This window comes from Meleagris gallopavo, chromosome 10 (assembly GCF_000146605.3).
Source record: "Meleagris gallopavo isolate NT-WF06-2002-E0010 breed Aviagen turkey brand Nicholas breeding stock chromosome 10, Turkey_5.1, whole genome shotgun sequence".
NCBI classification, from domain to species: Eukaryota; Metazoa; Chordata; class Aves; order Galliformes; family Phasianidae; genus Meleagris; species Meleagris gallopavo.
Genome location: NC_015020.2, coordinates 16,799,740 through 16,815,520, shown reverse-complemented (window position 1 = coordinate 16,815,520; position 15,781 = coordinate 16,799,740). Strand labels below are relative to the sequence as shown.

General features: G+C 36.5%; 1 protein-coding gene across 9 annotated transcripts in view; it reads left to right on the top strand.

Moving 5' to 3' along the window:
• ADGRL2 (adhesion G protein-coupled receptor L2) overlaps window positions 1–15,781 on the top strand; it is a 171,029-nt gene that overhangs the window by 94,731 nt on the left and 60,517 nt on the right. For all 9 annotated transcript variants that reach the window (XM_031554863.1, XM_031554862.1, XM_031554866.1 and 6 more), the window contains one exon: window positions 5,358–5,571. In XM_031554863.1, the coding sequence (XP_031410723.1) occupies window positions 5,358–5,571 (214 nt within the window). The remainder of the gene's footprint in view (window positions 1–5,357; window positions 5,572–15,781) is intronic.

Genomic DNA, 15,781 nt, shown 5'->3' with positions numbered 1-15,781 from the left:
ACTTAATAACTAATCTTTTTTTTTTTTCCTCTAGCTGTCCCCTACTTGCATCATCTTAAATGAAAATAATGAGTCTATACTTAAAACAGCAAAGAATACAGCAACAGGAGAATAGTTTTGAAATGATCGCTTCCTGCCTAATTTTATCCAGACTGGAACAGTGGGGTTTTGTCTGCCATGCCACAGCTCTGGCTGTTCATGTGCTATCTGGTGGCTTTCAGTGAAAGAGGAGCGGAGTGCTGTGAACTCCAGACCTCTGTGCAGTATCAGAAGCTCTCACTGTGCCAATGTAATCTTTTAATAGACATGCTTGCCATAAGGACTTTTTTCCCCTTCAAAGATAGAATTAGAAAGCACAGTTGTCATTTTAAATTGCATCTATCATTGTAGTTGTTGGTAGTGATCTGTTGACCAGTATTGGATAATTTAAAAGCTGTTTAACAACAAAAAAAAAAAGTCTCCCTTGACATACATAGTCTCTGGAATTCTTTAGAAAATGCAGGAAGCCGAGGCTTTTTTTGAAGAATTATAAATGCTCTGCAGAACCCATGTTCAGAATTACATGATTTTCAGCTTGTGAAGTGTGTTTGGCTGCCCCTGTGCAATTGTCTGTGCATGCGTCTGCACCTCACCAAGCAACTGAGAGGATGCTGAGTGCAGGTTTTGTCGGGCTCTGCGTTTGCTCAACATATATTATTGAAATTCTGGCCAAGATGCATTGCTTCATCTTGTGTCGAACTTGAATCATCATGTTTCGTGATTTGGTAAAATAAAAGAGATTGTGAAAGAGACAACTGTAAACATTCTGTTTGAAAAGATGTGCTCTTTTTAAAAGACCTTTCTGTTAGAGCCAAATAATACAAGAAGCAGTTTTTCCTTGCTCACTGAGACTTTATATATATTTCTGCAAAGATTTGTTTTGGAACCTCAGTTATTCCAGTATCCGCATTCTTTGAAATAATTTTACATTTCCATGTTTACTCTCTCAGTGCTTTAAGTTTTAATCAAAGGTTCCTTGCTTCTGATGTTGAGAAGTACTGATGTTAGCCTGTTTACATTGCACTATTTTTCCTCTGTATGGGGTGAACATTCAAATGTAGTGGCTCCTTTTCGCTTTTATCTACCAAACTTAGCACACGCTCTTATTATTGACAGCTCAAAAAAATGGAATGCTAGTGGGCAGGAAGCTGTGAATTATTAACTTTCCTTTGGACTTTGACAAATTTAGGTTATCTTTCTATAGACAAATAATTTCTTATTAAGGAACTAGTGGTAAATAAGGCATTGCAAACTTATATAAAACATTTTTAGCCAAATGTGAATCTGATATATTTCAGAAACATAGTTCTGAGTTACATTTCTTTCGTAGGAGATGTATGTTTTAAATTCGTAGACTAAAGTACAGGAGGGAAGATTTTCATTTGTGATGTTTCGTTTTGATATTTTTTCTCAGTGTTTCTGTATGGGTCAGTAAAGCATTAAAGAATGCTTATTACCACTGAATATCCCCTCTACCTTTTTCCATAAAATGGTGATTTTGTAAAAGAAGTTTTTCTTTTTTTCAATAAAGAGCATGTGCTCAACTGATTTGTGAGCAGATAAAATGTGCAGGAAACATGTTTGCCAAGAAGTATTGTTATAATCAAAACAGTCAACGTGACAGAAACCATTCTCTTTTTCTCAGTAGGTATTATTCATCCTTCATTAAAAAAAAAAAAAGGCAAAACCCATACATGTATACAACTGAATCAGAGACAGCATATGCAGCAGATGTGGCATTTGGTAATAGATAAGTAATAGATCTTATGTGGGTTACTGTTCATGATGTATGCAAAGTGCCAGCCTTTGCCCCAAAAGTGTTTGTGGTGATCAGGAAGCTCTTTACAGGGACGGAGCTCCTTTGATGTCGCTTCTCAGTTTGCCTTGAAGGAATTAGCGCAAGGATGAAATGGTGATTTCAGCTGTACAGGACAGCCAAACAAAATATGTTTTTGCAAGGTATAGCAAGGCAAGCCAAGCAGGCTGAATGCAGGTTGGTTAGAAAATACGATGTTGAAAGTACTCATGAGGAGTTGCACTGGAAATACAAATTTACTGGTGACAACATTAATTATTGACAGAGCTACGTGCTTATGTCTGAAAAGACCTGGAATAGTGCAGAACTGGGCAGCAGTGTTAAGATGTCGGTCTTGCAGGCTTCCATCCTGTGGCAGTGCATCTGTTTATCAGGAATTATCTCCTGAATGTAAATGAATTTCAGTCCTAAGTCATTGCACCTGTTGCCAAGAGGTATTTATTCCAATCACTTGCCTAAAGCACAGGGAGTTATTGCTTGACATTTTATAGCTCCAAAAAAAGCTGTCGTTTCAAAATCATTTGTTCAGAGAGGAGAAAATAGAGCAAAACAGTTCATTTTACCCTAAGCACTGCTATTTGGCAGTATTCACATTTGCACAGCACAAAGCTGCAATATTGATTTTTTGCTCACAGGGCCTCCCACTAGTTCTTTCTTCGATTGTCAGGGTTGCAAGATGGATTGAATTACACTTTGCTTGTTGATATGCTTATTTTTTTTTCTTTGTTGATAGGGAAAGATTACAGATAAAGCTTCAGAATAAACATCACAGCAGTTTTGTTAGTGGACTTAAATTTTATTTACTTTATTTAGTTAAAATTCTGTGCCATGGCAATTCCTTAGAGTAGTCTTCCCACCTAACACATGCTGCACTGTTTGGTTCTATTTACTGCTGCTTTTGCAATATTGAAGGTACATAACAATCTCTGGTGTGTCCTGTGTTGCTGGTGGTGACCTAACCTTCGTGTAGTATTTTGAATGTTTGTCCTAATACAGGTGGTTGCATGGGAAAAAAATTATGCAGGATGAAATACATTAACATGCTTACAGCAGTGCCCTGTTGCTGCAGATGACGAAGTAGGATTTGCAGGCAGCTAACCTCTGCAGAAGTATGTCAGTCTTGTCTTTGAATTTATCCTATCTGAAGTACTGGCTGCGCTGCTGGGTCTGCAGGAAGAGTTTGATGCTCATCACAACCAGCTTGGTATGGTTGTGTCAGCCTGGCACCGTATCTGTCCATATGCTGGACCTCAGCGGGTATCAGCCTGCAGCCTCTCCTGTTTAGCAGAATTCCCCTTTGGGCAGTAGAACCATGGCTTCATTTTCCTTACTGATGGAAACCTGAATGCACATGCTGTACAGTGGCATGCAGGGGGCTCCCATGGGAGGACGCTGCCTGAGCCCCTGCTGGAGACAGCCCTCCTGTATGCAAGGTGTGCAAGCAGCATTGCTGTGAACTGGAGGGTTCGAGTTTTATGGGCATGGTGTTAAATTTGACAGGATTATTAGGATGTAGGAATGGCAGTCACCAGCAGCATTGTTTTTGGTCCCGCTGTGGCTGTCGTGATGGTAATTAATCAAAAAAACTGCGGCATGTTTGTGTGGTGAGGGCTTTGTTTGGGCCCCTCTCCATGCCTATTTCATGCCCTTAGTGAGCTGTGCGCAGATTCTGTCTTCATTGTATTAATTTGCTGCATGGGAGGAATACATAGGGTGTTAATGCGATGGATTCGCATTTCAACTCTTTAGAGCTTTCAGCTCATGATACTTCAGCAAGCCTCTAATAATAGTGTTTGTTATTACATATGACATGTTCAGCCAAACCTTCAGCCAGAAGTGCATTTTAAATGGAATTGTGCTTTCTACAGCAACATAGTCTTTTCTCTCATTAGTGAATACTGAAGCATTGGCAGGGCAGCAGTTCCCCCTTTTGCATAGGATGCATAAAATTTAAAAGAGGCAAACTCAGCTGCGTGCAGAGAGGCTGGGCCCAGTGTGGCCTGGCGCTCATCCTCTGCACATCATCCACTTGAGCAAAAGTCAGTGGTGTTACAGAAGGGAAGACAGGTGGATGGGAAGATGGCTGCTAGGGAGCTATGTCCTGACACCAGCATGGTGGTTACCAACAGCACTTCCTAAAAGTTGTAGCAGATCATCATGTCCATATAGTAGGGGTTTGAATCCACAGATCATTAATTCAGCAGAAAAAGTGTCAGCCTCTGGTTCATATGAAAATTTACTATCAAGGGGTTATCTCAACTTATTCTTGATCTTTTTAGATCCTAGCTTCCTTGCCTCTTCTAACGCGTCAGACTTTTTTTTAAATAAAAAAAGCTTATTTTCTTTGCTTTCAAAACACTGTAGAGTTCCAACTTTCTATGCTTACTAGCTGTTTCTCTTTGCTGTCACAACTTGTCTCCAACCGCCTGCACTGAAATATTAATGGCCTTGTGCTGCTCTCTGAGGGCAACTTTTTAAAAAATAAGGAAATATGTGTGATTCTGCTGAAAATTTATCAAAGATTTATCATTTTAAAGATACAGGTATTTATCGCTTATCGTGTTACTCAGCTTGTCCTGTAGTTCTTGGTAGTGCCCTCATTTTGTAAGAGACAGAAAGATTCTATTTAATAATAATATATCAGTAGCTACGTACAAGGAATTATACATTTTTTTTATATTGTATGTGTGTTTTCCATAAATTAATATTGCTTCATTAGAGAGAGGTTACCTATTTACTAGAATTTGCTCATGCAGAAAAATGTATTTTCAAAATAAAAATTCTTTGAAATACTTTCTTGGAGGGAGAGGGAGATTCTGTATAGTACACATCTGCAGTTTGTTGTACTAGTCATTTATGCATTTGTTCAAAGTCCTTTTGCTCTTGCTTGTGGTTTAATTTCTGTAAAACGGATAGTGAGAAGTGACGTTCAGCTAGGTATCAGAATGTATATTAGATCTAGTGTTGCAGACATACCCATGCTGGGGACATGAAGTAGCTGAGCAAAAGAAAGTGAACTCTTCCTGGGGATGGAGATAAAAATTAACTTGAAATTATGGCTTTGTTTCTTTGTGTGGGTTGGTGGGGTTTTGTTTTGTTTTGTTTTTGTTTTTTAAATCACTTCTGTTTCTTCAACTCCAGCCTGCTCTACTGCTTCCCACTTTCCAACATGACCTGTCTGTGCCCAAAACAGGGAGAAAGAAGCAGGGAGAAGAGAGGTGAGAACAGGAACGCACAAAATAATTTTGCAGACATGCTGCCTTGTCAAGGGTTAGAAGTAGTGAAGAGGAATTTTCTCTCTTCCCAGATTAAGGACACAGCAGAAGTGATGTCAGATTGTGACAGGTTCATGAAGGCTGCTTCACTTGGTAGCGGGTCAAACTGTTTAACGGTGCACTTCCTTTACCTTTAGCGTGCTGTTGAGAGTTACTGCCTATGAGACAGAAAAAATATATATATCCTTTATATCTTTAAGCTCAATCTCATTTTTTTTCTTCTTCAGGTTTCAGCCGAGCAGCACTACCATTTGGTTTGGTAAGGAGAGAGCTCTCCTGTGAAGGCTACTCCATTGACCTCCGGTGTCCAGGAAGTGATGTTATTATGATAGAAAGTGCTAACTATGGACGGACAGATGACAAGATCTGTGATGCTGACCCTTTCCAGATGGAGAACACTGAATGCTTTCTTCCAGACGCCTACAAAATTATGACACAAAGGTAAAAGTATATATGTCATTTTTAGGATCAAAGAGGAAAAATATCTTAACTGAAGTGATACTGTATAAAATACTGTATTGCACTTCTCAGTTTGAAATTGAGATAGTTTATTTCTATACAGTAGTATTAGAAGGAACTAACAACTATCAGTTACAATTAGGGAAGTTTTTTAAATTGTGTGTCAAAGGAAATAGCAAGAATAGAAGTGCAAGGAAAATGAGACAATTCACTTATTTGGAGATTCCTTATTTTCTTGTCTTTTAAGTTGTCAGAGAGCACTTTGATGGTATCCAAATGGCTGTAGCTTCTACAGGTGATGGAGTCACTGTACTTAGAGGTGTTCAATAAACATTTGGATGTTGTATTGAAGGACATGATTTAGTGAGAAGTATTGGTAATAGGTGGATGACTGGACTGGATTATCTTAGAGGTCTTTTCCAATCTTGGTGATTCTGTGATTCCCTGACAAACATACATATTTCTTCTGAAAGCAGTTAATAATGTGCTTCCCATGCGAATAATTCGTAAGCTAGAAAATGCCTAGATGACAATATGTCATTATACATGTGTATGTATGCATACAAGCACATGCTATATTAGCTATATTAGACGTTAGCAACAGTGACTGTCATATAAGATGGAGGATGAGCCAGTACAAAATTTGCTTCAGAACCAAGATGCAAAGAAATTCTTGTTCTGTAGTCTGCAGATGAGCTTAAGTCCACTCTACTGACAGTTGTGGAAGTGTCAGCACAAATCATTCACTAGCGTTTTTTACTCATTAAACTGAAGGAAGACTACATAAAATCTATTTGGCCTTCTATTTTTCTCTACAGATAAAAAATAATAAATAAAATAAAACTCCTCATAAGTTGAGGGAGTGCAGTGAACAAAAATATTCAGGATTTATGAGAGGTTTTTCTCCCAGTATATTTTAATTTGGGTTGGGAATTCCCCCCTCCCTCTCCACACCCCCCCAAAAAAAAGAAAGAAAGAAAAAGATGGGGGAGGGCACAACAGCGATAAGATGGGAACTCTCCAGTGCATGTACACAGATTTATGAAATCAAACATGCAAGTCATCTTGTATGATGCTGTGTTTTCTTTGAGTGTAGAAGTCAGTAGCACATCTTAAAAATAATCAAATAATCTTCCTTTTTGACTTCACTCCATTTTTATGAGTACAACTATGGCAATTTTTTGTTATTTTCATGTGAACATGTGGACATTCTCTACTTCTGTAGTCAAATATTTATTCTTAATATCAAGTTTTATTTTCCTACAGTAAGGAAAATTAAGGATATCAAGCCTTTTATTCCTGTTCTGTATTCAACCTGTAACTTGTTCTGTTATCAGTGAGGGAAAAAACCTCCATTGTTTAGGTAATAAAAAGGTGATATAACTTCTTTAAATCATGTTTGAATTATCATTTTGTGGTTCTAGTTCGTTGCTGTTAATTAGATCAAGCCAGATTTCCATTGAGACTGCAGCAGCAGTGTCATCATCTTCTAATCTGTCAACTCCCTTTGAAACCACCTTCAATTGCTTTTGTAAATGTAGTGCCTCTCTGTAGACTTCCTTGTTGTGTAAAATGCATGTTGTGTTTTGATCAAAGTCCTCCTTATGTTCACTGCAAATACACAAATTAAGGTAGTCAGAAACAAATACAGAGGCACAATCTTGCTTAAAGTGACATGAAACTGTTACTGGAAAGCTGAAATTTCAATCCTTCCCTTTCAATTTATCAACTGTAGGTTGATGGTAGCAGACAATGTTTTTGAACTTCCTCACTCTTCTAATCTTACCCCTTTTTCAACAGGCCAAAATGAATATGCGATAATATGCGATCGTATGTATGACATTGATTCAGCCTGTCTGTGCTCAGGAAGAATTTATCAATTTCATTCTATTTCATTGTCTAAAGAAATGACAGAGATTGTTTAATGTGCTGCTTTCTATTTTCGTGTGGCATTTATAGTAATTGGGAAGTCTTGTTTCATGGTATTCTTTCTTAGATCCTATCATTAAGTAGGAAAGCTTGCTTCCTTTGCCTTATTTAATCTTTTTAGAAAATTGGTCAATTTATGCTATATGGAAAGCATAGTAGAATGCTGAAAATGTCTTATGGAAATATTAAAATTCCTGCGTCTCATCTATTTATTGGTGATTGTAAAAATTTTTTTTTTTTTTTTTTTGTAATTTTTTGTTTGTTTGTTTTCTAATGCAAACTGTTGTTTGGCACTCCTTTCATGTCCTTGATCTGTTATTTAAAAGTATCACATCAGCTGCTTTTTGATGGCAGCAAGTGCTTAGGAAATACCTCACCTGAAGGACTGTCAGACTCATTGGTTTTCTTTTTCCATTGACTAGAAAAAAAATAATTCATCCATTAGAACAAATGAACACAAAGAAAACTTTAGAAATAAGCTGCAATGATTTCTACATTGCTACTTAACATCTTACAGTGTTTACTTTTAAGGATTAATGAGATGTTTTTATCGCTTCAGACAGCTGGGTCTTTACCTCTACTTTTTACCACTCCACGTCCATTTTAGAGCTGTACTTAAAAGTAGTTGAGGCAATTATTAAATACTTATCATTCATTTGCAACATTACTCCACAGCTTTTGTAGAGCAACTACATTTACTCTAGTTACAATGTGAAAACACCAGCTTAATGAGATCAATACTGTGAAATCTAAAGATCGAAAAATAACATGAGGTTTCTGGTTTAACACAGCCAATCACACGTGCTGCTATGTTTTGACAGATTTTGAGATTCTAGCAAACTTTGTGTTGCATCAGCTCGTCTTTATCTGAAAAACTTCAGCTATTCTCCCTCCTTTCGTTCTTTTCTACAGTTCTTAGAAGATTTTTAACTTAATGTTTTCCTAGGAAGCCCAGCTAGAACACTAATGACTTCACTGCTATGCTTTACCTTTATAAAGTGGTTATTAAATTTTTAGTTCCTGATTGAAATTACTTCCCAATTATTCTAGAATAAAGTCTTCTCATGTATTTAGATTCTAAACTTCAGAGTAGCATGGGTAAAACTGAAGCTTTGAAGAAAGGGACTAGACCTTTAGAAAATCCTTCTCCCCTCCCATACTTCTCTGATAATTAACCCCAGCATTTGTATGTAGTTAAGTTGGAGATCCTACCAGGATTTAAGGCTTAGTGTAGAAATAAGCTTATTTCTAGTATATTTGGGCAGTCAGACTTCTTGGTGCTCTGCTCTCCTTTACCAGGGACAAATCTTTCCTGCTTCCTTTCCATTTTAAAAAGGAATTACAGGAACAGGGAAACTGAAGATGTAAAGCAGCTTGAGGAAATTACTGCAGTTGCTCACTCGTAAGGTGTGTTCCTGTGGCTGCAGCTAGAAATTGTCACAAGACTTTGAAGTTGGTAAGGTTGACTAATACTGCTCTTTATAGACGCAGTAGAGATTTGAAAATTAACAGGATAAAACTTACTTACAACCACTCACATTGTTAGTAGATTGCAGGTGAATTGTTGGAGTTATTTTGCAACTGCCTGGGTGTTGAGAATGTTCTGCCTCCAACCTCCACTTCAAAGCCCCGCTCTCTAAGCTCCAGCTGCACCTGGGCATGGTTTGCTGTTAGGACAGGCACTGAGGATTTCATACATACCACACACTCGTTGGATTTCTGTTTTATTAGCTTAAAATAAGAACAGATATTTGAAAGTACCTGTAAGTAGGTACTCGGTACATTTCAAATGTTCAGAAACATTGTGTATGCAATTTTATAATTTAATACTAAGCTGCAAAGAAACTTTTTGGCATGGTGGAACCTCTCTCTTATGAATTAAAAATGGATTTTTTATTTTTTTTAAATAAGAATAATTTTTCCTAATCCTAAACTTTTTGGTTAGGAAAAGTTCCTCTATATATTTTAAAAATTAGACCCCTTGACTACTTCTATGTTTTCGGTACAGTGAATTGAATTTTTTTTTGTCTGTGTGTTTAAATGCTTAGTTAGTCTGGCAGATACAAGTTACTAACACTGAATCTATGGAATAAATATACACTGAGGCATAATTCAAGCATGTGGAGTGTTGAAAGCTCAATAGATGTTGACTTCAGGACAAAAAAAAAAAAGCATTGTTTCTTTCCTAGTAAAAGCTAAAATACCTTGAAGTTTTAAAGAGGAATTTCTGATCTGAATTTTGACGCAAAGACCATAGTTGTGATCATTGAAAAGAAGAAAATTCCCTATTCTTTAAACTATGAATTTTGCATACATCATTAACAATATAGTTTTACAGTTGATATATTCAGTTTATTGCTGTTCTGCCACAGAAAGTTGCATCAATCTTGCACTGTGAAATGGTCTTGAAATTTTCATGTTAAATGTGTATGTATTATTCTTCCATATTCAGTCACTATCATTTTCGTTCTTAACTATGCACAAAAAAGCAAACTCGTCGTAATACATAAGCATAAAGAGAAAATAAATAAATATATATATATATATATGCACATACTATATATAAAAATATATAGTAGATAAACTTAGGGAACTTTAATTCTTTGAAATACCATTTTAAAACTTTACTGCAGAAGGTAAATGGATTAAAAAAGGCATAAATCATTTCCAGCAGTCAGAATGTTGTCTGATGCACTCATCCTGTCCTGTCCCTAGCCTGTGCAAGACTTGTATCGTCCATTGCCATGTCTATCAATGACAGCAGTGAGCAGGTCATGCTTGCATTCTTGTTATGGTGAACTTTTCTCACATGGTAATGCTCACAATCTGTTAGATCCATCATAAGTCCGCAGGCCAGTTGCACTCAAGTGAAGGTCTTCAAAATGGAAGTGGAGCACCTTCTGCCCACAGGGTGATCTAGAGAAAGGTTAAGGAAGGGCTGGACCCATTCCTTTTTCGGAGACGTTATTTTCTACTTAATCCCTCCAACATGAGTGGGAGAACAGGGATATTTGTTCTTTTTCATCCATTCACATGTTCAACAAATACACAACTTTAAAAATCCTTTAAACAAATGAGAGTGAGGCATTTTGGGAAGAAAGCAAAATAAGTTCTTGTTTGAAGAAAACACATCTTTGGAGCGTTTTGTCTTTTTCCTCCTTGTCAGGTCTGCAGTAGAAACACTCATACTGTCTTAGTTTTCTTCCAAGTGAAAACAATTTTGATTTCTCCCCTAATATGAGTGAATACGGAAGATCTGCCAGTAGACTGCTGACTGGGAGGGACAGTAGTACCTCTGTTGTAACTGATTAATCTCCCTCAAAAAAATTAAGCAGCCTGAACAGCACAAATCTCAGACAGTACATCTTATCTGGCAGAAAGCAGAACAAGCTATGGGGTCACTGCAAAACAGAATTAGAGCTCTGGCAGCACTTCCACAAAGAAGCATTTAAACAGTATTATGCCGCCCACTTGCATTTCTTAATGTGACTTAAGACAGTTTTCCTGGGCAGGGTTTGATCCTCTGCCCTTTAAAACTGCCTGTGAGCCCTTGAAAAAAGCCTGTGATTGTGGTAATGGTGCAGGTTTTCTTGGGGGTTTGCCAGGTTCAGATAAGGCTCTGCTGACCCCTGCTGCCATTCATGCTTTTTCCCTTGCTTTTTCTTCTGCGGATGAAGATTGCCTCCCTTTGCTACAGATATTATGTTGTGGAAAGTGTCTCAGAGCAAGGGGTATACCTGGACTTTTGCTGTTTCTGATCATTAAGAGCTTGCATTTCTGTCCTTTCTGTGTCAGAGAAGCACTGGTACTGATCACAAGATATAGCATAGGGTGACATGTGGAGGGAAATTCTCGGAATTCATGTGCTGCAGAGCAGCTATGGTATTTGTGCACATCTCATCTATGAGGTTCTCCTTTTGCTTTGGCATGCCAGTAGTATCAGCTTCAGCTTGCTGATGGCAGTCTCTCTAAACATTTACAATACATACAAGGCTATCAAAATTTGATATCTGTTTTAAGTAGCCTTGATAAATGAAAGTTTCTGCTCATCTGAAACAGACGTGGGTCCCTAGTACAGCTGTCACCCCCATCAGTATTTTTCTGCGGTAGAAACTTAAAATGCTCTTTATTTTTTTGAACTGCACGTTTCACAGTATCAGGCCTTGGCCTGATTGATTTTTGTTTTGTTTTATTTTTTTCCTGTCTGTTAGTCTGAAAACTCAGATATGACTCACCCAGAGAAAAAGCAGTAATACGCGTAGCATATTTTCATGAAGTAGGCATAATCACAGTGCCTAGAATATTCATGACGCGTACCGTAGTCCTTGGCTTTACTGCAGGAAAAAAAACTGGAACAACCATGACTGAGAATAACCTTATCTAGCATTGTTCATTTTCACGGTCATTAATACTTAATATGAAAGTAGTAGGTCTCGTTTACTCATTAAAAACAGTGTTTGTATTTTTTTATTTTTTTTTTAATTAATGGAGTTGTTCCACCGTGGTATTACGTAGTTGATTAAATACAAACTCTCACATTCTGAGGTTCTGAGCAGTAAGGTAAGGTGAAATAGCTCTCAGTGGTACTTACTGGTGTTTTTGTGGTGTGTTCTCTTATTATTTTCTGCAGAGGAAATTATGTTACGCATGTGCAAGCACACATGCACATTACTGTAATCACAGCATTGGATGAGCTACAAAGAAACAATAAAAGAATCATTGATACCAACTAATGACATTTAAAATTTAGATTTAGTTTAAAAAAGATTGAATTAATTATTTTGCCAGGGTGTAGCTTCGTATTTTATTATTTCCATATATATTTAAGTTGCTTTTATTTCCCTTATTACTGGCAAAAAAAAAATTCAAGCCCTTCTTAAGTCAGCATACATCTTATCTAGCAAGATGATATATACATATTCATCACTTTCCTTGCTCTTTATGTGTTAAATATAAATATCTATGCATGTGTACACATACATTTCTAAGCATTTTATAGTGTTGTGTATTTGAGAACCGCATAGAACAGATTCTTCAGACTGTGGCTTTCTTGCATTTTTTTTTTTTTTCAGATTTCTGAAATGATCTGTACTATTTGTATGTACTGTTTAGCCTACAATTAATCATATATTATATGTTTGCGCTATTTAATAACCTCTCTTGAAAATTTACAATTGTGAGAATTTGACATAGACAGCATTGCTTAACCTTCAGCACCTTGTAGTTGAATATTATATTATCTTGGACAAAGTTATGTGACTTTTTATCTAGTTTCTGAACTTCTAGTCTAGCCCTGAGAAGTTCCAGTTCTAGTTGCATTCATAACTTCAGTATTAAAAAATTCTAATTTACTTATATATTATTACTGTGTCAAATACAGTTCATATGGAATAATACTGTAATAATTGAAGCCTATTAATTCCTCCCACCCCAATATATCTTCTGTAACACTGAGCCAAACCAGGCACGTTATCTGATAAGTTGATTTAGGACTTTCTACATGTGTTCATATAACCATTTATCTCAACCCTTGCCGAGGAGACCTTTATTAAGCTGTGATGACTGCTGAATATGAAATGTAACCAAGATTATTTTTTTATTCAAATATAATTTAAATATTCATCAAAGAGGAGTTATGCTTGAAACTGACAGAGACTATTAACATCAAAAAATATAATTAACTGCACTGGGTATCATGAAGCAGAGTTAGCCAAATAGCCGAGAGGTCTAATTGCTCTAGAGTCTGAGAAGCAATAGTTTTATTTTATACTGTTGCTGTGGAATTAATAGTGATGTGGTTTCCTATGCGAGGCAATTAAAAGCTGCCTGTTAAGGTTCATTGCACTATAGGAAATCCGTTGAATATCACTTAGTAAACAGAACTGAGATGGAAAAGGTACATGAAGATGGGCAGAGCAGAGTATAGATCGGAAATTAGGATAGATTATTATGAATTAAATATACGTAAGTAAATTATGACTACTTGCTAGTATCATAAAGCCAGCTCTCGGAAAGAAAGTGAACAGTTCATTAGTAACACAAAGGAAATAGAATTTTAAAATTATTACAGTGAAGCTTTTTTATTCAGAAGAGAACAGTAGCAATGGTTTAAAAATTAAAACGTGTCCACAGAGTAGTATAAAAATGAGCAGATCTCATATTCTGGAAACTTCTTTCTGCCGCAGAATAATCTCCTACTTATAATAAAAAGAATCTTCTGACCTTTGTGGCTCAATTAAGCTTTTTAGTTGAATTCAACAAGAAAAAAACTTCTTTATTGAATCCCATAGATTATGCATGTACCCAGGCTATACAGCCTAAAAAGGGGCGGTCATATTCATGACATTTTGACATTAATGAGCTTGCTGAAATGGAAAAGTTTAAGGATCAAAGATACAAGCAATAACAGTATTTTAAAGCATTTCTTTTTTTTATCTCTCTAATAAAGAAATTGCAATCTAATTGCTTAATAAAGAGGCCATGATTACTGAAAGACACAGATAATTTGCCTCTTTCCATTTTATTTCTTATGTATTGCAGAACAATAATTAGCAAAAATTCTATGGCCACAAATGAAAAAGGTCTTCGGTTTTTTCTTTCATACAATAACTAAGACTGAAATGAGTTTACATGTATATTTTTTAATTTATTGTGATAGACAATTTTTATGCTTAAGAAGCAAGCTTAAGGACTATTATCATACTGGTAAAATAAAATCAAACAAAGAATTCAACTAGAATTACTGCTGTGGATATCAAGATGGGCTGCCTGTTTCATACATAATTTAGCATGCTTACCCTGTTTATATCAGTGACATAAGAGTGCGTGCTACTTTCTCTGAAGAGCGCCGTCTTTGCCGCTTCACAGCACAGTGGCTTGTACTCCCAGGCTTGCACATGGTGTTAGCAGATATTTAAAGCACTTCAGCCTAACATTTTATAGGTCATGATGAACTGAGCCTATAAAACAAGTTACTGCAATGAAGTTAATGCAGTCTTAAGAGTGTTACATAGATTGAATACTCAGTATTTGATGTATTTTTAGCCTGCTACAGGCACATCAATGGGGAGGGAAGGCTCTTAAGACACAGAATTCTTCCATGTCAAACCTCTTTCATAGTATACTGTCAGTATAGAATCTTTACTATGAGTTTAATAATGACTGTGTTTTTTCAGTTATTCACTAAAGTACAGTAACTACAGGAGCCTTTGAATTTTGATTTTCTTCTAGCATGTGCACAACACCCCCTGCTCACCCCAGGTTCTGTAATGTTTGTCAAAGAAGTTAGATAGCAGAATAATTTCAAGGAGCAAGTTGCTATGACCAAAGTCATACAGTTCTAACACCTTACAGGAAAAGGTCTTACTACTGCGTAATGACACAGAGCTGCATAATGTTTCATATTGCAAGGTACATGTTTTGTTGTTGTATGTACAAGAATATCTATCCTCTGTTCTTAGTAATAATCTATGCAGCTGTGATCTTTAACCTTACTGTTCATTGCTTCTCAGGTATCATGCTCCTTGTCATACATACATATATGTATATATATGTATGTATATAGTGAACAAAGCAGTTTTAAAATGAGTTTAATACATGTATTTTTCCAGCACTCCGAAATTATTGTTCAACACTGCTCAGATTTTGTGCTCCATTTTCTATGACCGTATGATACATGAATTTAGGCTGAGTTATTTAACTGTAACAATAACTGGTTTGAAAACTATAACCTTTCCATGTTAACTGAATTTCTTAAGAGCATTGAAGTCAGCTCAGCTATTACACTTATGAAGCTGTAGGTGTTTTCTCATCTAGGATGTAGTTGCACTGATACTGCCTTCAAATGTATTATTCTAGTGCCAGAATCACTGATGGGTATGAAAAACATCATTTACTTTGTATATCCAGCTTTCTTAGATAATTTTGCTGCCTTTGTGGCTGAGTTATAGCAAAAGAACACCTCCTGGAGCCACATTTAAAACAGGAGCACTTTGGGTAATGTGCTGTAGACAGAACACTTATGAGTTAGTGCTCAGTTATCATGAATGCCATCAGCAATGCCTTGTTGCTTTCTTATCAGCCACTTCCTGCTGTCAGCCCAGTGCTTATTTCAATAGAAAAGGATTTGCATCAAATGTAATACAGTACTACGTATAGCTAACATGGGGTTTTTAATTGTTCAGGCACATGGGACTCCTTCAGTGGTAGACAGTTTGATAAAAGGATTAGATTATGAATATTTTTGACACAATTAAAGATTAGC